The 24,167-nt window shown below is 42.5% G+C and overlaps 2 protein-coding genes across 5 annotated transcripts; one reads left to right on the top strand and one right to left on the bottom strand.

Annotated features, from left to right (window-relative positions):
* Positions 1-150: 150 nt before the first annotated feature.
* On the bottom strand, positions 151-13,125 carry LOC115110368 (next to BRCA1 gene 1 protein-like). 4 transcript variants are annotated; one of them, XM_029635963.2, is made up of 19 exons: positions 12,875-13,123; positions 9,467-9,529; positions 9,350-9,368; positions 9,234-9,256; positions 8,960-9,145; positions 7,718-7,795; positions 7,360-7,556; positions 6,914-7,039; positions 6,429-6,632; positions 6,054-6,213; positions 5,627-5,896; positions 5,269-5,476; positions 4,862-5,143; positions 4,591-4,758; positions 4,062-4,467; positions 3,873-3,955; positions 3,404-3,479; positions 3,128-3,224; positions 151-2,909 (listed from the first exon to the last, which is right to left on the bottom strand). In XM_029635963.2, the coding sequence occupies exons 1-19, from the start codon at positions 12,974-12,976 to the stop codon at positions 2,736-2,738; spliced, it is 2,922 nt and encodes a 973-aa protein (XP_029491823.1). In that variant the 5' UTR covers positions 12,977-13,123; the 3' UTR covers positions 151-2,735. The 4 variants fall into 4 exon arrangements, 2 of the variants coding, with proteins under 2 accessions (XP_029491823.1, XP_029491824.1); XR_003860627.2 differs by having other exon boundaries at positions 2,825-2,909; positions 3,381-3,479; positions 12,875-13,124; XR_003860628.2 differs by lacking the exon at positions 151-2,909 and having other exon boundaries at positions 3,135-3,224; positions 3,381-3,519; positions 12,875-13,125.
* A 191-nt stretch (positions 13,126-13,316) lies between these two features.
* On the top strand, positions 13,317-23,799 carry LOC115110377 (proteasome activator complex subunit 3-like). Its single transcript, XM_029635979.2, has 11 exons — positions 13,317-13,476; positions 14,017-14,049; positions 14,265-14,327; positions 16,623-16,727; positions 21,507-21,561; positions 21,805-21,920; positions 22,056-22,124; positions 22,290-22,357; positions 22,466-22,520; positions 22,606-22,692; positions 22,814-23,799. Exons 1-11 carry the CDS (start codon positions 13,432-13,434, stop codon positions 22,892-22,894), a joined length of 777 nt encoding a protein of 258 aa, XP_029491839.1. The 5' UTR covers positions 13,317-13,431; the 3' UTR covers positions 22,895-23,799.
* Positions 23,800-24,167: the final 368 nt, after the last annotated feature.

Below are 24,167 nucleotides of genomic sequence, written 5' to 3'. Positions count from 1 at the left end.
TTTAGAGGGTACAATTATTATTTACACTGCACTTGCTAGTAGTCAAACTGAAAATAGGCAAACGTTAGCAACCAGAAAATGGCGGAACAATTTCTGCATAGTGCATCTTTAATAGGTATACTCCCACTTGTTCAAAAAATGAGTGATATCTAAGTGTAGTGACTTTTATTAGAGACAATATATTTGTACATCACAGGTAGCCTATGTATTTTAATTGCCTGGGAACCCAACATTGAATTGCATTGAATTCTAGGTCGGCAGAATTTAGCATTTGAATCAGGAAAGTTTGCTTTCACGATCTCTACAAGCCAGAATGTTATATATATATATATATATATTTTTTTTTTACGTACTTTACCGGTTGGTCCTTTTGGTGGAAGGAATGTCAGACAATATCCACAGGAAAGTATAATTACATTCAGATTTCACCTGAAGCATGAGCAAAACCATGTAAACACGTACACAAGCTCGGCAAGTAATGCATGTATTTTTATAATGTGTGCATGCCGGTAAAGTACATTAAAATATAATTGTATTCAACATTCTGGCTTGTGTAGAGGTCGTGAGTATAAACTTTTCCTGATTCAAATGCTAAATTCTGCCGACTTAGAATTCAATGCAATTCAACGTTCCAGGTAAATCTTAAGTGCAACACAGAAAGAGTTCAGACAATCTGCACATTATCCCTCCCAAAAAGTTCTCATTCTTCACCCTCTATGAAAATATCCTGCCCATATATATGGAAGGTATGAATGTTTCAAGTACATGTAGACACGTATGAATCGCACTGTTTCTGACCTCCATTAACCTGCCATAATTTCTGACATATAGTTTTCCACTGTGGGAAAAGCTTACTTGAATTAAAAAGACCACAATCCTTATTGTCCTTGAATTCAGTTTCTCTTTGACACCCTAAAAGTTGACTCAAAAGTGGCAATAAATCAGATACCATCACCTGGTAGGACTGTACATTTGAGTCATTTAGCAGACACTTATCCTTTGGTAAGACCCTGCCCCTAAGAACCATTAAGACTACACTATTCCAAAATAGGGTCGATTCAAAGTGTTTTTGTATTAATGATTTTTACCAACATCCATTTGCTACATTATATGACTGCCCACTGTAAGTGTTCATTATTTTTCACAATGCTCACAACCCTGTCAATTTCCCCTTAGTGTACAATACTTAAGCAAACCTTTCCACTATCTTTTCTTCAAATATAAACATATTAGTACAGTGGAAATTCAAGCACAATGACGTGAGCAAGCTTCAACCAGAAGAACATAGGCAAATCTTCCTTTACATTTCAGAAACAGCCCTCAAGCAATCAAGTCTAAAACAAAAAATATTTTAACAACAATTACCTCCTAGGATCACCTGAAACAAGTTAGCATTTCCTTATTGAAAATAATATAAGCATTTCAAACTAGTTACATAATGCTTGATTTCAGTTTAAGTTCTGAAAGAACTTGATGTACATTTAAAAAAAAAAAGTGATACCAAGTGGAACCAGGCCCCCCGAATGGTTCTGAAAAGAACCCCCTCCCTCTGAGGACAATATTGAGCAGATTGAAGACATTTTGTAAAGGAGGTTAATTCATTTCTTGATAAAATCCCTTCAACAGGACATTAAAAATTATAACATCCTTCACTTGAGCAGCTAGTCTTTTGGGTTTGCATCGATATTTATTTATTCCATGTGCAACAAAAGAAATAATTTGTATATTATATTTACATGATTTTTCTTTTTAAACCCAAATATACTCCTAGTTAAGAATGGTGATTAATATACCCTCTCAAAATGGAATTAAATGGAGTGCATCAATGTAATGGTCCTCATTTCAAAAATAATTCATGTGTACACCATTACGCACAAATATCCATAGCATGTTGTCAGCCATGGCACGACATCACAGAAAGTAGGGGAATGATTATCTTCAATCAATAAGACACGCACTGTGTCTACAGTACGCTGATACTTTGAACAGTTAAGCTGAGAAAGGTTTAAGCATGTGGGGGTGAGTGTTTGTGTGTGTTTTTAATTGCTGTGATCTGAACGAAGCATAGCGTTCTTCAACACTAACAGTCATTCACACTTGGAACGAGGACCCTGACGTGTCCACTATTCAAACACTATGAAGTTGATTAACGTCATACAATGTTGACTATTGCCACAGCTTATAGAAGTAAGTCCTATATGGTTCTGTCTCTCTGTGATAAATATTACACCCAACACCCCTTCAGCTAAGCTCACACCTTTTCCTGTAACTCTTGTTGAATATACCTGGTCTATGGCTGCATATTCAGCCTGTATTCCAATCTATGATTTCAAGGGTGAGTATACCGTTTAACAGGAATGGCTTGGCGATAGCAACTTGTGATATGTTTGCAATTTGTTACCACAACAATGAAGGTGTTCTCCTGGAAAGAGTAGCCCACCTCATCCACCCCCCTTCTGTCTCCTCCTTTTCTATGCAAAAGCCAACAGCCAGAAACGGCCATGTTAAATGAATCTACATACATACATACATACATACATACTGTAGCTATTTGATAGTCTAAATATCCCAAAGTCTTTGGGAATGTCTCTAGGTCATAAATCAGGATACCTCCTGTCAACATGGGCCAAATCTAAGAGAGGAAGAAGAGACAAGAGGTCAAGGCATCAGAGGTTAAACCCATGACGCCACCCCCGCTCCTCTTTCTCCTCCTCCTCCTCCTCCTCCCTCTCTCCTCAGTAGCGGGTGGAGTACCAGTCATTGTCGGTCATCTGGACCAGTTCGTTGACCACGTCCAGCAGGTTGTAGTTGTGTTTCTTCAGCAGCCGCTGGTTGAGCGGCCGGTCACCAAAGCCCATCTCCACCAGCACCCCCATCATGGTGTCCTGGGTGGCTCCATCCACTGGGGGCTGCAGGAAGGACAGTATACTGTTTAAAATACACCTCCTAGATACTAACGACTCTGATAGTCAGCAATGACATGTTAAAGTAGCCTCACAATGGTGGCATTCCAGTTCGATGTCTCAACCACCATGTTGACATGATATAGCAATCCTCTGAGATTGCAAAAAGGATGACCATGAATGCTATCATTAACAGTACTGTAGGAAGTGAATGGAGGACTGACCTGCACTGGGCCAGGCTGCCCAGTGAACAGAGCCTTGTAGGCGGATGCTGCGACAGACAGGGCTCCTTTCACCAGGCCTCCAGTGATGCCTGGGTGCCTAGAAGGAACAAGACAGACAGAGAGGGCCAGGGAGTGAGTTACTGACACCATTTTGTTTCTGGTCAGCCAACACTAACATCATTAAATTGACATTCCGCTTTAACAAATCTCTTTAACAAGAGAGATCTAGGAAAATATTAGCATCTGAACTGACTGAGTTGCACATCAGGGTCCCACCTAGGGTCTTCGGAGTTGTCTTCTGAGTCATCAGAAGCAGATGGGCTGTCTGGTTGGCTGTCTGGCTGCTTGGAACCTTTCAGACACAACCACAGAGTTGACTGGTTGGTTATGTTCTGGGAAAAGGATATACCGATATGCTCATATGGATAAGTTGTAGCGCTCTAGAAGGGAGTGTATACAAGGTGCTCTTTGACAAGAATAACTCTCCAAACAGACCTCTACTCCATAGCCATTGACCTAGTGCTTAGTACTTGCATTCGTTAGAACCAAGCAGACATATTGTACTTCGATATTACCGCTGAATGACCAGACAGAAAAAAAGGCACTGCAGCAAGCAGAAAACATTATTACTGTTAGGGCATTGTCGTCAGTTAGGCCCAACTTCCTTCATGTGACGAGCAAAAACGCTTTGTTTCCTTAAGTTGCTGGAACTACTGTTCAGTATGTGACCGTGTGTGTTCCTTACCATCCTCTGACTCCCCCGGCTGGTAGACCTCAGTCCTGTCCAGGGACTCCGCTGCTGCCTCGGTCTGATCATTGCCGTCTAGGCTGAAAACAACACCAACAATATACATCTACATTTTGGAACATCTGTCAAAGTGTATAATAGCACTGTAAACCTATTTCCAAGCACTGCTGGCCCAAGGTTTCTCACCTGAGTGTAAGAGCTGAGTTGAGCCGAGGGGGTGCCACCACCACAGGGGTTAGGGGCACGGCGTCCAAAGTCTGGGAGGTGCACAGCATATCGTTAGCGCTGCTGGAGCCTGAAACCGTCTCTTCTGCTTCATCGTGCTCCCCCTCGGGAGTGGTACGGCCCTGGTGGTCAGGGTCTGTGGGCTTGTCGGGGGCGTCGCCAGGCTGGGAGAGGGCGGAGCTGTACATGGACTCTCCCAGCGGGCGGCTGGTGTCGAAGCAGTCAGGGAGGATGATGATGTAATCCTCGGATGAGGCAGAGGAGGAACGGCTGCGGGGGCCCCTGTTCCCCTCTGTCAACTCTCCTTTATCTTCGTCCCCGCTGGCGTCCACGCAGATGCTCTCGATGTCTGACTCCAGACCCTCATCTGCAAACGGTCAAACTATTTAATTGTTGTTTTTACCTGACAAAAGGGCCCAGATTTGAGCTCAAGTGGTATTTATCAACCAATCAACTAATTGAAAACAGGAGGATAAGTTGGGCCAATCACCTGGCATCATCAGCTCTGGTATAGCCATCTGGGGTGGTGCTAGGGCTGTGAGAGGAGCCACAGGTAATATGTCCCGGGTTTTCTCCAACCTCGCCTCCAAACGCTTCTCAACACCTTTCCCTTTAAGAGAAGAGGAGGCGGAGCCACCTTGGGCTGCTGGGCGGACCACTGTGAAGATCAGGGAAAGTAATTTTGGTTACACTATGTTATGGCCCTTAATCTGGTATTAACTAACATAGGCTTAATATGGAACTAATTAATAAAAACTCACCTTTGCCGGGGCAGTTCCCACGCAGGGGTGTGTGGTCTGGGGCCTCCTCCAGTGTGAGCGAGCGCATCACCGTCTCACACACAAACTGAGTCCCGCTCATATCCTCCTCTCCCTCCTCCTGGGCTGGAACCCGTCCCCCCTCCGCCCCCAGGCCCTGAGACGGCTGGATGCTTTTGACTCCCTGGGCCTGATGGGCCTCTGCTTCCTCCTGGATCAACCCCAGGGTGGGCTTCTCCTGCAGGGGACCGTCATGGGGCAGTGGGGATATGCACGGGGTCATATCTGTGTGGAAGGGAAAGAGAGAATGAGAGAGAAATTCAGAAAAAGAGACAGAGAGACCCTAAGTGCAGTCAACTGATTAGGAACACCTTGCAGATTTAGCATGTGAATAGCAATGGAAGGCTTACCTGCCGGGGTGTTGTTGGGCACGCTCTCTATTTCCTGAACAATGTTGATGTCCAGCAGCTCAAAGGAGAGTAAGTCCTGGGCTGTGAGCAGGTCCACAGAGGGAATGTAGTATTCTCCTTCGTCTTGGTCCACTGACATGAGTGCTTGGTCCCTAGAGGCTGCAGTACCAGACTTCCCACCCTTATCTGTGGAGAGGGGGTTCTTCCCCTGTAGAGCACCAGCAGATCGAAATATGTTACCCAGACAGAATACATACTTAACTGAGATTACTACCATCTTTTCCAGAGAACTACAGCATTGTATAGCAGTGTGGGATTGGCCACTGAGAACCAAAGTCAAGAGGATGGGTGGACTTGCCTGAGGGGTGACGCAGGGCGACACCAGCACGCCATCTGCCATCACGGCTGCAGGGGCCAGGGGGTCCACCACAATGCTGCACCAGACGCGAGGGCCAAACTGCTCCCCACCGTGTGCCAGACGCCAGTGGGAGGTGTATGAGCCTTCCAGGGCTGGGGCGCATAGGGCCACGCTTACCACGCCCACCTGACCTGGCTGCAGGAAAGGCACAGCCACCTCACGCCAGCGGTCACCCGACGCCACCGCCAGATTCCCCCACATGAACTTCAGCTGAAAAGGAGATGGGGGGTAGAGAGAGAAAGAGACTGTCAATGTTATGCCTAACTCTCATCGTCGTGTCCTCCTTTCTGCTAAGAGTACTGTGGCTGTCAATGGTAACCTCAGATAATGTGCATATCCCAGGTGCATCCTCAGCCCATAATAGTACCTTGGTTTCAGAGCTCCAGCTCACGCTGCCAGTGTTTCTCATCTTCCAGTACTTGATGAACTTGGTGCCCGGGCGAAGACGAGTCCCATCAGGCAGGTTCTCATCCAGGAACAGGGCCGTCATGGCTGGCACCACCAGAGGGCAGGGTCGCTTGGGACGTCTGGTGGACACAGCGCCAAAATACACTATTAAACCACAGAACATCTCTACAAAGCACAACTCTCACTGTCCTTTCCCTCCTTTTGACAGCAGTCTAACTACTGAGACAAGACCCGTGCCTCTCACTGATTTGACCTAAAGATACTGCTTGCAAGGCTTTGTATTCAGTGTATCTCCTTTCATCTAATTTTGGTGAACTGTCCCTTTAAGACGTACTCTGGGCTGTTGGCCTGGGTGGCCCTGGGTTGGAGCAGGACGGGGGAGGAGCTCCCTTCGCCAGCAGCACTCCACTGCAGGCCCCTCCTTTCCATCTTCAGCTGCTTCCTGATCTCCTTTACCTCCGCCTTCAGCTGACGCTTCTCAGCCTTCAGACGCTGCTTCTCCGCCTTACGGAAGCTCCGGTCCCCTCGCCGGTAGAACCTGGGGACGAGGTAGGAAAGGGGAGAATGCAAGGGTTTCTGATTGGCCATCATAGGACAGATAAAGTTCTGACAACTTTCTGATGACAATGATCATTGTAGGATTGAAAATTACAAACACAAAACAACCCCCAAAATGGAGAGCCATTTCTCATATCAAATGATAGCAGCCCCATAAACAATAATTATTTCACATTGGCACCCCATAAACATTAAATGAGGTTCCAAAAAGTGAATTATGTAACTGTTACAATATGTAATATTTTCCAACCCTGGTCTTACCTGCTGTGGTCTGGGGCTGGTGAGCCGTGCTCAGGGATAGAGAGGGGTGTTCTGGCTCTCACCAGGTTGTGGCTGGGGTCATGGGAGAAGCTGCAGGGCTCACACAGTGTGCAGGACGTACACACACTGGGGAAAAGAAACCAGACATTCAAGGAGCGGCACACCAAACAAAGGCCCTTCTGATTGTTTTAAACTGATCTTCTTTGGTTTCGCATACTGAAGAAATGGAAATGACAACTGATTGAAGGAATTAGTTTGTTCTGGAGCAACACAATGTATGTTGGAGGCACTAAATTAAAAGTATGTGGGAGTAGGCTATTTACAAAAACATGTAAGAAAATATCTGATTACATTGGTGTTCATTTACCTTAACTCACATTTTAACTAATTCACATTTGTCAATGTCCTCCCTAGTCTTTCTCGAAGCCACCTCCTCCCCTTCTCACCTGCACTGGTATCCTCCCCCAGCGGTCTGGCCCCGGCAGCTGCTGCAGGCAGGGGTGGAACTAGGACCCCCAGGCAGGGTGGAGGAGGTCACCTCAGGGATCTGGGCCTCAGCCCCAATGGGCTTGTGGATGCAGCACTGGCCCGAGAACTCCCGACATATCTTCTCCACTGCCTCCCTCACTACTTGGTCTTTGAACTGGATGACAAGAGTTTGGGTTACTGGTTAGCTAGTGAGTTTCATTTCAATCTATAAAAATATACACATACAACCATATAATGTCAAGGTTAAGTGGTATGATTCTAAATAGTACATTCATTGACGATAAAACCACAGTAATTTCCAAATCATCTCCTCACCTTCTCCATGTAAGATGTAAACCATGCTGGAGGTGTCTTATCTTCCTCTTTGGTCCCCTTTAGTTCTTTCATGATCACCTTGGAAACCAAAGTAGAAACACATCGGTGAGAAATCAGACAAATAAGCCATGTTTATTTTAGGACACGCAATGATTTAGTTTGGTCTTTACTTTTATTAAATGAATACCTAATGACACAAAAGCTCATCCAATTTGAAAGAATTAGCTATATAAAAGTAATAGTGCTGAGCGATTAGTACTTTGAGGTCAGTTCGGTTTGGTTTTGGTTCGATTATAAAAACAACATTAAATACACTATGCATTATGTGGGTTGAATGCTGTAACACAGAATAAAGCAATGAATAAAAATCCCATGATGATGGTAGTGACTGCCCATTACTGCTTATCAACCATCATTTATTCACCATACATTAATGAAATATTTCAGTTGTTGTGTATATTACATTTGTTTTATTTGATTACTTTATTATTTCAAGTCATCTCATCTCTTTGTAGCTGCTGCCTATGCAGTCTGACAAAATCTAAAAATGTAGTTCTTCAAAGTAAATAAGGCATACTTCTATGACTGCTAAATAGCCACTACCAATCAGTTAGATCGTGTATTTTCTGGTAGATACCCCACGAAGCGTTGCTCTCTATATCACCTCACGCAATGGATCTTGGTCATTGTAGTTAATTACCGCATTTTATGCGCTAACCTATGTAGAATATTGGCCTGTTGGAATCTACAACTCCTTCCTACATCACACAGTTCAGGCTGGATCTAATTTATCTCTAGAGAATGTGTGCATTGAGCTCACAGAAAAAAAATGAACTAAATGGAATTCAAATATATATATATGTATATATAAAAATATATTTTTACACATTTATTTAACCATTCAAGTCAGTTAATAACAAATTATTATATTACAATGACAGCCTACCCCGGCCAAACCCTTCCCTAACCCGGACGATGCTGGGCCAATTGTGCGCTGCCCTATGGGACTCACGATCACGGCCAGTTGTGATACAGCCTGGGATCGAACCCGGGTCTGTAGTGACGCCTCTAGCACTGCGCGGCAGTGCCTTAAACCGCTGCACCACTTGGTCCCTATAATTTAACCAACATTGGTCAATTAGTTGTTTAAAAACTGAAACATAACCAAAATGTTGGTTAATCGCTCAGCACTATTAAGTGCGAAGTATACAGTAGTGTGCATATCTATAGCTCTGTCCTTACCATGCCCTGTTCGGGGACAGCAGCCTGGACCTTCCGGCTCACCACCTGAGCCAGGGTTGGGCAGTGCTGTGGGGGACGGAACCCTCTCTTGGGCTCCCCTCCACTGGCCTTGGCCGGCACACGCGTGGGCTGACCCCTGGTCTCATACACATTCATGTGCAGCCGGTTCCCTTGCCTGGATGCACTCTGATGAAATCAACAGAGGAATGATGGTTAATGTATTGCTTTGTTACTGAAAGGTGTATTTTGAAGTCAGATTTAAGTTACCACCTACCTTTAATGCCTCCTCATACTCCACTAGAAGAGGAAAAATATAATTATTGGACATGTTACATTGAACAACTAATTCATATTATGTTTGGTACAAAATAAATGTGTTTTACTACTCACTTTGGCTGTTTATGGATACCTGAAACACAAAACGGAAATGTATTGCAACAACATTGTAATAGCATTGTGTTACCAGTCCCAACAAATTAACATTGCCGTAACTCTTCGCTCACTCACCTCCTCATTCTCCTCATCAAAATAAGTAACTTGTAGATTACACAGGCCAAAGGACCTTTTCACCTGTAGACAAAATACACAATCTATAAACCAACCAGTGTATTACATGATTCAGTAAGCTGTATCTCAGACAAAGGACAGGCACCTCCAAATGGAATAAAAGTGATCCTTTCAAGAAGAGCCAAAAATCAACCATCTTGTCACGGTTATATTTAGGCTATGCCGTAGTATCCCATATTTGCTCATTGAATGAACAAGCAGGGCTTTGATGTAGCATATGATGCCTGAAAGAAAAATTGATCGATCTCCTTGAAGGCAATGCCATGGCAACATGGAGACACAATGGCATTTTCAATGAGGATGAACTCTGTGACTGGTGACTGGACAGCAGAGTGACAATGGAGTCTGAGCTTGCTGCTGCCAGGAGATTCAGAGGCAAACAGTCTCATAAGCCCTCCATATAGGAAAAACAACAACTGGCATCTACCATTCAGTCTTGCACTCACTGAAATTAAGATTTCCCATTTTACTGTGGGAAGAGAGAGAATGCAGCCCATTGCACAATATTTTATTGGCTTGCTTTGGAAAGTGACACATCTTGGCACAAGGGGATGTTGTCAGATGAGGTGGCTTGGCTCAAATGTTTATTTTGACATCATATGGCTGGGCTGTTAAACCCTGGAGTGAGAGACGGAAGCCTCAAGTGTCATAAGCCAGACTCGCCCTCGAATCAATACCACCCACAATGACGTCAAAAAGACTATAGTACTAACATGAACCAAGCTATCATAGGCGAGTAACATGTTCTGTTATTGAAGTTATGAAAAGGAAATGAGAACCACAGAGAACTAGCAACATGAACTGTAGCACGCAGTGTAGCCCTCCATCTCAATAGCCTGACTGTTGTCAATAAAGTGTCACTGGGTTAAATATGAATTAATCCCAAAATGATGCAACTGAATAATAGATGATACTGGGGATTTTTTTGTATATATCTTTTTACCTTTATTTAACTAGGCAAGTCAGTTAAGAACAAATTATTATTTACAATGATGGCCTACCAAAAGGCCTCCTGCGGGGGAGGGGGCTGGGATTATTTAATTGTTTTATTTTTTTAAATTAATTAAATTAAAATATAGGACAAAACACACATCATGACGAGACAACACAACACTACATAAAGAGAGACCTAAGACAACAACATAGCATGGCGGCAACACATGACAACTAGAGGTTGACCGATTAAATCGGAATGGCCGACTAATTGGGGCCGATTTCAAGTTTTCATAATAATCGGTCATCTGCATTTTTGGACACCGATTATGGCAGATTACATTGCACTCCACAAGGGGACTGCGTGGCAGGGAGACTACCTGTTATGCGAGTGCAGCAAGGAGCCATGGTAAGGTGCTAGCTAGCATTAAACGTATCTTATAAAAAACAATCAATCTTAACATAATCACTAGTTAAACTAGTAATATCATCAACCATGTGTAGTTATCTAGCTTGTCCTGCGTTGCATATAATCGATGAGTTGCCTGTTAATTTATCATTGAATCACAGCCTACTTCGCCAAACGGGTGATTTAACAAGCGCATTCACGAAAAAAAGCACTGTCGTTGCACCAATGTGTACCTAACCATAAACATCCATGCCTTTCTTAAAATGAATACACAAGTATATATTTTTAAACCTGCATATTTAGTTAATATTGCCTGCTAACATGAATTTCTTTTAACTAGGGAAATTGTGTCACTTCTCTTGCGTGCTGTGCAAGCAGAGTCAGGGTATATGCAACAGTTTGGGCCGCCTGGCTCATTGCGATCTGTGCGAAGACCATTTCTTCCTAACAAAGACCGTAATTCATTTGCCAGAATTGTACATAATTATGACATAACATTGAAGGTTGTGCAATGTAACAGCAATATTTAGACATAGGGATGCCACCCGTTAGATAAAATACGGAAATTCCATATTTCACTGAAAGAATTAACGTTTTGTTTTTGAAATGATAGTTTCCGTATTTTACCATATTAATGACCTAAGGCTCGTATTTCTGTGTGTTATTATATTATAATTAAGTCTATGATTTCATAGAGCAGTCTGACAGTGGTGGTAGGCAGCAGCAGGCTCATAAGCATTCATTCAAACAGCACTTTCCTGCATTTCCCAGCAGCTCTTCGCTGTACTTCAAGCATTGCTCTGTTTGACTTCAAGCCTATCAACTCCCAAAATTAGGCTGGCAATACTAAAGTACCTATTAGAACATCCAATAGTCAAAGGTATATGAAATACAAATGGTATAGAGAGAAATAGTCCTATAATAACTACAACCTAAAACTTCTTACCTGGGAATATTGAAGACTCATGTTAAAAAGGAACCACCAGCTTTCATATGTTCTGAGCAAGAAACTTAAACATATTGCACTTTTACTTTCTTCTCCAACACTTCGTTTTTGCATTATTTAAACCAAATTGAACATTATTTATTTGAGTCTAAATAGATGTTATTGATGTATTATATTAAGTTAAAATAAGTGTTCATATATATATATATATATATATATTTATTATAATCTTTTCTTCTTTAAAAAAAAAAAATTCCGCCGATTAATCAGTATCGGCTTTTTTTGGTCCTCCAATAATCGGTATTGGTGTTGAAAAATCATAATGGTCGACCTCTAATGACAACATAGCATGGTAGCAGCACAACATGACAACAACATGGTAGCAGCACAACATGTTAGCAGCACAAAACAGGGTACAAACATTATTGGGCACAGACAACAGCACAAAGGGTAAGAAGGTAGAGACAACAATACATCACACAAAGCAGCCACAACTGTCAGTAAGAGTTTCCATGAGTAGATAGGTTCTGCTTAGTCTATTTTGACAGCCACGGCTTCATGCGCTCATACCAAGAATGTCACTGGTCATCTTTACTGTTGTTGTTACCATTGACATGGTTACGACGCATGTATACTCATCTACGTGGATGCCCTCTACAGGGCAGGCAACAAATTAATTTCTAATGCATCTTCATCAAAATGTAGGCCTATTGTAATATATCCACTTTTATTAATAGCAGCGCCTCTTATTTTAGCATTGCTCGATATTATGTTGTTGCGACTGGGATGTTGTTGTAGTAGTGATTTTATGTTCGTTTAGATCCGTAGCTACTGTAACTACTAGCTAACATTAGGCCCTAATTGTTAAATATTAGATTGTCATAGCTAGAACAATGTTTTCAACTACAGGGTATCAATCATTTATACAAGGTATACAACATTTAGCAAATAAGCGGCCGGCGATCGATGGTTGATAGCTTTAGCTTCAGTAACAGCCTACCGTAAAGGTATGCCAAGGTGAATGCTGCTATGAAAACACCAGCGTCGTTATCCTGCTTACCATGGCCTCCATTGACTCCCAACTCTTCGTCTCGGAACCTGACAGAAGAAAATTCTTCGCATTCCCCCTGAAATTCACCTTCAAATTGATGTAGAAGTCCATTGCTTCTTGTTTCTATGAATTAAAACATATCAAGGAAAACAAAAATGAATCACTGTTGCCGAGATAAATACAGATTGTCTGCCTTTATGGTATGTGACTTATCCGGATGAGGCGTCTTTTCTGTTTACATCATCAGCTATGTAGACACACCCATACGACCACGTGACAGAAACGCATATTTGAATCAATGTTGCGTAAAAATAAACACTGACACAAAGTTAATGTAATACATGGACGTAACTTTTGTTTATCAGTATATAATCTTACATTTTAAAATAATCCACGAGAAACATAGCTAGTGATGCGTTTTTTTTTTGGTCCACGTGGTTGTTTTACGAGTCGCATCTTTCCTACGTCATAACTTCATTTCGAAGCAGTGTGCGGCAAAGCAACTACGAGCCACTTAAAACAGTTTTTTTTTTGTTTATATCAGTTAATTTGATTTATTTCAAATTATGTCTTCAAAAGGCATTAAGGTAGACAATGGCCTCAAAACAAAGGTAATGTTTTCACAATTTCTTTGACGCAGAAGTTGAATAATTGAGAATGCTTGCCAGGCCTAGCTAGGGAGGTTAGCTGCATTTTGCTCATTGATTATAGTAGCTAGCTACGTTATTAGCACAGCACAACATCTATGAATGTTCAATTAAAAAAATCTGAGCTCAGTAAGTGGTGTTTGTTTATCTATCCTGTTGAGACTGGACAGTAGCGATTTGTTTGTTTATCTACAGTATCCCGCATCACACATTTTAAGCACGCGGGCTGTCTTTTTCTGCAGAAACGGCAACGTTAGGTAGTTACGTTAGTAACTCTATTTAATCTGTTGTAACACTAACAGTTCTTGGGGAGAGCGATAACATTAGCATTTGTACAAATTTAACTAGATAGCTAGAGATAAAGACACGACGGGGGGGAAAAAAGTATGGTGTTAAGAACAGCTGCTCCCATCAAATGGCACGTGGTGTTATTGGACTCATTCAACATGGTTTTACTTTCACTCACATGTCATAAGATGTGTTCGAAAATTTTTATTTTCTCAGGTTGACGCATTTAGAGAGCGGATCACGGGTGAGGTGAGTATCAATATTATGTCATCATGTTCCTATTTTAGACTTTTGATGGTCCTAGTCTTATATTATATAAATTTTACCAACTACAAATAACTATCAATCAAAAACCACAAATAACTGTTTGGAGTCGTCATGTAGTGGAGGCATCATGTATATACTGATGCTGGTGGACACGTGATCATTGATTAAAAAAAATAAAAAACTTTGTTCTTTACTAGGCTGAGAACCTGGTCGCAGACTTTTTCCCCAAAAAGTTGCTGGAACTTGACAGCTTTCTGAAGGTAATTCATATTCTAATAACAGGGATTCTATTGTTGTACATTTTATTGTCAAAATAGAATCTAGGTTAATCCAGAGCCCCTTAAGTAAGGGTAAGGTTTGAGCACGCCTCCATCGACGTGGCTGTAGTGAAGTGGGTTGAGAGCCTGAAGTTCCTGTGTCCGTGTCACTAATTAACATGGTCCACACTAGAGCTCGGACGATAATGATCAACACCAATTACAAGAATTTTGCCGATATCAATCATTACGATACGTAGCATTTACTAGTGAAATTTGATGTTAAATAGACTTGCTAATATGGGTGATTCTTAATGGAACAGTTGATGGCAACAACCATCAAACCAGTAGTACATAACTGTAGTGCACATTAATGTTATAACTTATTGTTATTGCATCAATTCAGGCAATTTATTGCGCTTTGGATTTGTCCATATCACCCGGCTCTAGTCCACATGTTACAGTTTAGCTTACGTCCCTTTCCTCGTCCCTACCTGGGCTCAAACCAGGGACCCTCTGCACACATAGACAACAGCCACCCTCGAAGCATCGTTGCCCATCGCTCCACAAAAGCCGCAGCCCTTGCAGAGCAAGGGGAACAACTACTTCAAGGTCTCAGAGTGAGTGACGTCACCGATTGAAAGGCTATTAGCGCACACCCCGCTAACTAGCTAGCCATTTCACATCAGTTACACACACCAACACAGTCGTGAGGAAGGCACGACAACGCCTCTTTCCCATTTAGGAGGCTGAAAATATTTCGCATGGGCCCTCGGATACTCAACGTTCTACAGCTGCACTATTGAGAGCATCTTGGCTGGCTGCCTCACTGCTTGGTATGGCAATGGCTTGGCATCCTGGGTCGTACGCACTACCGTCCAGGGCCTCAATACCAGGCGGTGTCAGAGGAAGGCCCTAAAAATTGTCAAGTACTCCAGCCACCCAAGTCATAGACTGTTCTCTCAGCTACGGCACCGATGCACCAAGTCTGGAACCAACAGGACCCTGAACAGATTCTACCGCCAAGCCATAAGATTGTTAAATAGTTAACCAAATAGATACCTGGACTATATGCATTGAACCTTTTGCACTCTCTTTTGACTCATCACATACACTGCTGCTACTGTTTATTATCTATCTTGTTGCCTAGTCACTTTACCCCACGTATATGTACAGTTGAAGTCGGAAGTTTACATACACCTTAGCCAAATACATTGAAACTCAGTTTTTCACAATTCCTGACATTTAATCCTAGTAAAAACTCCCTGTCTTCGGTCAGTTAGGATCACTACTTTATTTTAAGAATGTGGAATGTCAGAATAATAGTAGAGAGAATGATTGATTTCACATTCTCAGTGGGTCACAAGTTTCCATACTAATTGTGTGTATTTGATAGCATTGCCTTAAACATTTGACCCAAGTTAAACAATTTAGATAGCCTTCCACAATAAGTTGGGTGAATTGTGGCCCATTCCTCCTGACAGAACAAGACTTGTGGAAGTCTACACATTTTCTTCTGAGGTCTTGGCTGATTTCTATTGATTTTCCCATGATGTCAAGCAAAGAGGCACTGAGTTTGATGGTATGCCTTGAAATACATCCACAGGTGCACCTCCAATTGTCTCAAATGATGTCAATTAGCCTAACATGCTTCTAAAGCCATGACAGAATTTTCTGGAATTTTCCAAGCTGTTTAAAGGCACATGCAACTTTTTATTTATTTTACCTTTATTTAACTAGGCAAGTCAGTTAAGAACAAATTCTTATTTTCAATGATGGCCTAGGAACAGTGGGTTAACTGCCTGTTCAGGGGCAGAACGACAGATTTGTACCTTGTCAGCTTGGGGATTTGAACTTGCAACCTTCCGGTTACTAGTCCAACGCTCTAACCACTAGGCTACCCTGCCACCACTTAGTGTGTGTAAACTTCTGACTCACTCGAATTGTCATAGTGAGTTATAAGTGAAATAATCTGTCTGTAAACAATTGTTGGAATAATTACTTGTCATTCACAAAGTAGATGTCCTATCTTACTTGCAAAAACTATAGTTTGTGAACAAGAAATTTGTGGAGTGGTTGAAAAACAAGTTTTAATGACTACAACCTAAGTGTATGTTAACTTCCGACTTCAACTGTACATATCTACCTCGTACCCCTGCACATCGAGTTGGTATATCCAAGTTATCGTTACTCATTGTGTAATTATTCCAATTGTTATTTTTCAAATTCTCTGCATTTTTGGGAAGGGCCCGTAAGCATTTGACAAATACACAGACTTGATTTCTTCATCCTTTCCAGGAGCCCATTTTGAATGTCGCAGACCTGAAAGATATCCACTCCGAGATAAACGTCAAAGTACCTGACCCAATCATTCTCAACAATAGTCATGATGGAGTAGATGTGGTAAGTTCATGGATTCTCATTTGCATCAAATCAGTATCATGAAAGTATACATTCAATACAAAAATTAATATTTACAATGACTGCCTAGGAACAGTGGGTTAACTGCCTTGTTCAGGGGCAGAACAACAAATGTTTACCTTGTCAGCTCGGATTCGATCTAGCAACCTTTCGGTTACTGGCCCAACGGTCTAACCACTAGGCTACCTGCTGCCCCCATGGTTACAGGTAACACACCTGATTTAGCAAATCGGATCTTGATTGAAGACACCGGCACCCTCATAGATATCATCCTGACCAACCTGCCCTCTAAATACACCTGCTCTCTTCAACCAGGATCTCAGCGATCACCGCCTCATTGCCTGCGTTCGTAATGGGTCTGCAGTCGAACGACCACCCGTCACCCTAAAACACTTCAGCAAGCAGGCCTTTCTAATCGACCTGGCCCGGGTATCCTGGAAGGATATTGACCTCATTCCGTCAGTAGAGGATGCCTGGTTATTCTTAAAGTGTTTTCCTGACCATCTTGAATAAGCATACCCCGTTTAAAAAATGTAGAACCAGGAACAGATCTAGCCCTTGGTTCACTCCAGACCTGACTGCCCTTGACCAGCACAAAAACATCCTGTGGCGTTCTGAATTAGCATCGAATAGCCCCTGCGATATGCAACTTTCTTTTAGGGAAGTTAGGAACCGATATACACAGGCAGTTAGGAAAGCAAAGGCTAGCTTTTTCAAACAGAATTTGCATCCTGTAGCACAAACTCCAAAAGGTTCTGGGACACTGTAAAGTCCATGGAGAATAAGAGCACCTCCTCCCAGCTGCCTACTGCACTGAGGCTATGAAACACTGTCACCACCGATTTTTTTTTTTTTTAAATCCACGATAATTCAGAATTTCAATAAGCATTTTTCTACGGCTGGCCAGACTTTCCACCTGGCTACCCCTATCCCGGTCAACAGCCCTGCACCCCCCCACAGCAACTTGCCAAGTCCCCCACATTTCTGCTTCACCCAAATCCAGATAGCTGATGTTCTGAAAGAGTTGCAAAATCTGGACCCCTACAAATCAGCTGGGCTAGACAATCTGGACCCTCTCTTTCTAAAATTATCCGCCGCAATTGTTGCAACCCCTATTACTAGCCTAGGTCTAATCCAGGCACTTGTCATCTCCCGTCTGGATTACTGCAACTCACTGCTGGCTGGGCTCCCTGCCTGTGCCATTAAACCCCTACAGCTCATCCAGAACGCCGCAGCCCGTCTGGTGTTCAACCTTCCCAAGTTCTCTCACGTCACCCCACTCCTCCGCTCTCTCCACTGGCTTCCAGTTGAAGCTCGCATCCGCTACAAGACCATGGTGCTTGCCTACGGAGCTGTGAGGGGAACGGCACCTCAGTACCTCCAGGCTCTGATCAGGCCCTACACCCAAACAAGGGCACTGCGTTCATCCACCTCTGGCCTGCTCGCCTCCCTATCACTGAGGAAGTACAGTTCCCGCTCAGCCCAGTCAAAACTGTTCGCTGCTCTGGCCCCCCAATGGTGGAACAAACTCCCTCACGACGCCAGGACAGCGGAGTCAATCACCACCTTCCGGAGACACCTGAAACCCTACCTCTTTAAGGAATACCTAGGATAGGATAAAGTAGTCCTTCTCACCCCCCCCGCCCCCTTAAAAGATTTAGATGCACTATTGTAAAGTGGCAGTTCCACTGGATGTCATAAGGTGAACGCACCAATTTGTAAGTCGCTCTGGATAAGAGCGTCTGCTAAATGACTTAAATGTAAATGTAGCCTGTTCAACCTCTTTTGTATTGTCTGAGATCCCCAAAGATTGGGAAGCTGCCGCAGTCATCCCCCTCTTCAAATGGGGAGACACTCTAGACCCAAACTGCTACAGACCCATATCTTTCCTACCCTGCCTTTCTTTCTAAGAAACCGTATGCAACAATATGATGAAGTGTGAATATTTCTGCCACCCACACACAGCAAAACAGTTCCAAATAAATTACATTATTACGTGTTCCACCACCCATGTTATTTACATGATTAAATGTCCATGTGGGCTCTGTTATGTCGGTAAAACCACCCGCTCTCTCAAACAGAGAATTAGTGAACATAAAAGTTAAATCAGGAGAAACGACAGGGATTATCCAGTCGCTGTACATTTCAATGACCTGAAGCATGACATTTCCACCTTTTAGATTTTGTGGCATAGAGAAAGTTAAGATATCAGACAGTGGAGGTGATATTAATAATACTCTGAGTAAAAGATAATGTTTTGGGATTTTCACCCTCCAGACATTATTTCCTAAAGGACATAATGATGAAATGCCTATGTATGTTGTGAATTTGAACATGAAATATGTCTCGAATATGTCTTGATTATTCTGACTTTTTTCGTACGATGTACCCAGTGACTAATGAAAACTTACTATGTCCTCATTGAGATTTTACAGACGTGTTCAATACGCCTTATTTATACACTTGTAATATTTATGAAATGCATATTGTTATATTTGGTAGCACTTATTTGTTTTCCCTTTGCCTCCAACCCCCTTCGATGTTTAGAACGGATGTTGGTGGGGCCAGGTCTACATAAGGGTGCTAATTATTATTTTTTAATCACAAAAGCTCTGACGAAGGCCGTGTGGCCGATACGTAATCTGATTAAAGATCAGTGATACGTAATCTGATTAAAGATCAGTGATACTATCAAGAGCAGTGTGCGGTTTCCTTTTTCCTTCATCGTGTTCAATTGTTGCCATGCACCTGCAAATAAGATTGCTCAGATTTGCGAGTGCCTTTTGAATTTTCTAAGGTCTTCGAAAGCCAAGTTAACAAAGATTACCGACCATTTCGAATTCCGCCGCACCTTCTCCGCTATGCAATCTGGTTTCCGAGCTGGTCATGGGTGCACCTCAGCCACGTTCAAGGTCCTAGACGATATCAAAACCACCATCGATAAAAGACAGTACTGTGTAGCCGCCTTCATCGACCTTGCCAAGGCCTTCGACTCTGTCAATCGCCACATTCTTATCGGCAGACTCAACATCCTTGGTTTCTCAAATGACTGCCTCGCCTGATTCACCAACTACTTCTCAGAGTTCATTGTGTCAAATTGGAGGGCCTGTTGTCCGTGCCTCTGGCAGTCTCTATATGGGGGTGCCACAGGGTTAAATTCTCAGGCTGACTCTTTTCTCTGTATACGTCAATGATGTTGCTCTTGCTGCTGGTGATTCTCTGATCCACCTCTATGCAGACGACACCATTCTGTATACTTCTGGCCCATCTTTGGACACTATTAACTAACCTCCAGACGAGCCTCAATGCCATACAACTCCTTCCATGGTCTCCAACTGCTCTTAAATGCAAGTAAAACTAAATGCACCGATCGCTGCCCGCACCTGCCCACCCGTCCAGCATCAGTACTCTGGACGGTTCTGACTTCTGAGAATATGCGGACAACTACAAATACCTAGGTATCTGGTTAGACTGTGAACTCTCCTTCCAGACTCGCATCAAACATCTCCAATCCAAAATTTTAATCTAGAATCGGCTTCCTATTTTGCAACAATGCTGCCAAATATACCCTTGTAAAACTGACTATCCTACCGATCCTTGACTTCGGCAATGTCATTTACAAAATTAGCTCCAACACTCAGCAATTTGGATGTCGTCTATCTGTTTTGTCACCAAAACCCTATATACCACCCACCACTGCGACCTGTTGGCTGGCCCTCGCTTCATATTCGTCACCAAACCCGCTAGCTCCAGGTCATCTAAGTCTTTGTTAGGTAAAGGTCTGCCTTATCTCAGCTCACTGGTCACCATAGCGGCACCCACCCGTAGCGCGCGTTCCAGTAGGTATATCTCACTGGTCATCCCCCAAAGCTTTGGCTGCCTTTCCTTCCAATTCTCTGCTGCCAATGACTGGAACGAATTGCAAAAATCACTGAAGCTGGAGACTCATATGTCCCTCAATAGCTTTAAGCATCAGTTGTCGGAGAAACTCACAGATTGCATCTGTACATAGCCCATCTGTACATAGCCCATCTGTAAATAGCCCTTCCCCATGTTTTTTTTTTCTTCTCCTTTGCACCCCAGTATCTCTACTTGCACATTTAATTTTCTGCACATCTATCACTCCAGTGTTTAATATCACTCGAGTGTTTAATTGCTAGATTGTAATTACTTCGCCACTACGGCCTATTTATTGCCTTTCCTCCCTAATCTTACCTAATTTGCAAACTCTGTATATATATTTTTTTCTATTATGTGATTGACAGTACATTTGTTTATTCCATGTGTAACGCTGTTGTTTGTCGCACTGCTTTGCTTTATCTTGGCCAGGTCGCAGTTGTAAATGAGAACTTGTTCTCAACTGGCCTACCTGGTTAAATTTAAGGTGAAATAAAAATACTATGAAAAGTAGAATCAGGTATGTTACTGCTTGGCTGGAACAAAGGCTTGCACCCACAGTTAGCTAGCATTTGTTTATATTGCCACTGCCTAACAACTTAATTAGTCTGATCACAAGGGTATGTTCCACATCTGAAAGAGACTACCCTGAACAAAGTGGAGGATAAGCCAACACCAGCAGTCTCTCACTCACTTTAACATAACACTGTAAAGGAATGTTAATGAGACATAAACAGAATGGATCATTGATTCTCAGCATGTCACTGTGCTCAATGCACTTGACCATTACTGTTCGAGGGAGAAAAATGTGGAGACATGTAACAGAAGTAATGCCTATGTTAACGCATAGTTAATGTTTTATAGCAAAATTCCAGAAAACGGAAAATGGAAGATGGACTTGATGATGATAACTGTCAAGGTAAACCCTACTGCCTGTAGTCATGCCATTTGATACTTGCATAATAAGTCTGATGGCATTACTGTACTGTAAAATACACTTGATATCTCTTAATGTCTGTCGATGCCGACTTTTGCCAGAACCATTCATCTTTAATAAATGTCTTGATAGAAGAGAATAGTAGACTACACTTGACTGATTTGCAGTATTCTATATTAGCTAGAAACTGCTTGGATATTTGACCTCTGAATCCCACCTCTCTAGATGGCCCCAAGGTGTTTGTCATGCCAGGGGGCATGATAAAGAGCAACGGCCAGCTGGTGGACCTGATCGAAAGAGTCAAACCAGAAATAAGAACCCTCATAGAGAAATGCAACACGGTATGTACCCACAAACACAGCCATTTTTCTTTGAGGGATTTATTGATTGCTTTTTGAGGGCTCTCCCACTGAATTGCATAGTGGAGATCTACTGTTAAGAAATGACTGTCTCATGTGTATGTCTCTCACTCTCAGGTCAAAATGTGGGTCCAGCTCTTAATCCCCAGAATAGAGGATGGTAACAACTTTGGTGTATCCATCCAGGTATTATACTTTCCCATCAGTATGAGTGCAGAGACATTCACATTCACATGTCTAGCTTCTGGTCTACTTTTCCGAACATGAACAAATCTCCATCACTAGGGTGCAGAAATTGCACTCTTTTGCCTTTCTGTCAGATGATGCTGGTCTTGTTGTTTCTGTCCACAGGAGGAAACTGTTGCTGAGCTCAGGACTGTGGAAGGAGAGGCAGCCTCTTACCTGGACCAAATTTCCAGGTATGCCACGGTATACACTACCTTGTGTGTTTTTATTTACTTCACAAAATTCCCTTATGAATCTATAAAACGGTTCCTTGGACTGTCTCAAACATTTGTTTTCAACAGGTATTACATCACCAGAGCGAAGCTAGTCTCAAAAATTACAAAGTACCCTCATGTGGTAAGTGTTAACTGCATACTGTTTACATCCACATCCAATCTGCTGCCCTGAGTCCTCTCGTTGTTGACCATCCGTCTGTCTGCAGGAGGACTACCAGCGCACGGTGACTGAAATAGACGAGAAGGAATACATCAGCCTCAAGATCATTGTGTCAGAGCTGAGGAATCAATATGTGAGCAATACATGCACACCGGTCTGGCTCTGTTCAACCATGTTGTATCAATGTTATGTTAGACTGTCATGTTCTGGTGCAGATATTTGTTGACTAATAACCAAACCCCATCCGCTTGCAGGTGACATTACATGACATGATCCTGAAAAACATAGAGAAGATCAAGAGGCCACGAAGCAGCAACAATGAAGCCCTCTACTGAACACTCCACTTCTCCTTATCCTCTTCTCACCAACTCCTAGTAACAGCCACATTGGCAGTATTTAGATAGGCAGCCCAATTCTGATATTTTTTCCCCACTAATTAGTCTTTTGACCAATCAGATAACCTCTGTTGTGATTGGTCAAAATGCCAATTAATTAGTGGGAAAAAAGCTCCAAATTGGGTTGCCTGTGTGAATGCAGCCATTGACTGTAACAGGCTTTGTTCTGGACTATTATCATCAATTCCCTCAAGGTGGACTTCAAAAGAACCTCTTTAGACATGTTCTGAAACATCCATGTTTCCAGGACTTGTGCGAAGGTTGTACCTTGATTATGGATTTTTCTCCATGTCGACCAATCAAGCGGGCTTGAACTGAACTCAAACATGGCCGGCCTCCACAAGGTTGGTAGGAGGTCAGATAACTTGTGTCCTTGTTGTCTGTGTGCTTGTAGTGTGTATGTCTTGTCTGGAAACTGTCATGGGAGTTTCACAGGTATACTTTGTCTGTTTTATCTTTAGTTTGTTTTTAAGGAATTATTTTTAGGATTCTGAAGTGCTTGGTGGTAACTATAATTAGCTGTATGTGAGATTTTCAAGGTGAGTGTGTGGGAATGCTCAGTCTGCATTTTAGTTGTAGTGTAGCTTGCAGTCCTGTCAGTTATTTCTATTTTATTTTTTCTTAGGGGACTACTCACAAGTACATTATGAAGGACTATGGTCTGTTTCCAGCACAATATGTAATGGCCATCCACTTCCACTCTGATCTTGGAGTTTAAATTGTGTTAAAAGCCAGATCTGTAATGTTCTCATATCCAGATGCTACGTGATGAGAGAGATGTCTTTACTGTATCTCTCCCTTAATTGTAATTATGTTTTAAGAATAAATATTTTTACTTAATACAACTTGAGAGAATGACATGGTTTCTGACCTGTTGTATATGCTGAAACTGTGTCTCAAAGAGCTTGTGTCGTTGAATTCAAGCCTTGCTGTGAAAATGATTAACCTCAGGATGAGGGGGGAAAATACTTAGAAACCTAGCTATTAATATCTAATTTGCTACGTATTTTCATACAAATGTGAGCAAATCTGCATTTTGAAAATATGTGCATTTCCCCACCAGAGGTTTCCCATCACACTTTTTTTTGTGGATAAAAGGCTGCGTGATGAAGTTTCATGTACTGAATTAAGGTCAGTGTTTCTGTGGTATTTTCAGCTCTACAGATTTAGTTTTGTCACGCAGTGTTGCGATAAATGGCAAATTTGCCCAATT

The sequence above is a fragment of the Oncorhynchus nerka genome, linkage group LG21 (assembly GCF_034236695.1).
Source record: "Oncorhynchus nerka isolate Pitt River linkage group LG21, Oner_Uvic_2.0, whole genome shotgun sequence".
Classification (NCBI taxonomy): domain Eukaryota; kingdom Metazoa; phylum Chordata; class Actinopteri; order Salmoniformes; family Salmonidae; genus Oncorhynchus; species Oncorhynchus nerka.
Note: the sequence above shows the minus strand (reverse complement) of the source record. Positions and strands in the feature narration are given on the sequence as shown.

Excerpts from the sequence above, each read along its gene's own strand:
- LOC115110368 (XM_029635963.2), bottom strand. The coding sequence starts at position 12,976 with ATGGACTTCTACATCAATTTGAAGGTGAATTTCAGGGGGAATGCGAAG. Across the intron at positions 5,477-5,626 it reads CGCCCTGCGTCACCCCTCAG|GGGAAGAACCCCCTCTCCAC; the intron begins GCAAGTCCACCC and ends GGTGCTCTACAG. Across the intron at positions 2,910-3,127 it reads GGCAGCCTGGCCCAGTGCAG|CCCCCAGTGGATGGAGCCAC; the intron begins GTCAGTCCTCCA and ends TCCTTCCTGCAG.
- LOC115110377 (XM_029635979.2), top strand. The coding sequence starts at position 13,432 with ATGTCTTCAAAAGGCATTAAGGTAGACAATGGCCTCAAAACAAAG. Across the intron at positions 22,125-22,289 it reads ACTTTGGTGTATCCATCCAG|GAGGAAACTGTTGCTGAGCT; the intron begins GTATTATACTTT and ends TTCTGTCCACAG. Across the intron at positions 22,521-22,605 it reads TTACAAAGTACCCTCATGTG|GAGGACTACCAGCGCACGGT; the intron begins GTAAGTGTTAAC and ends GTCTGTCTGCAG.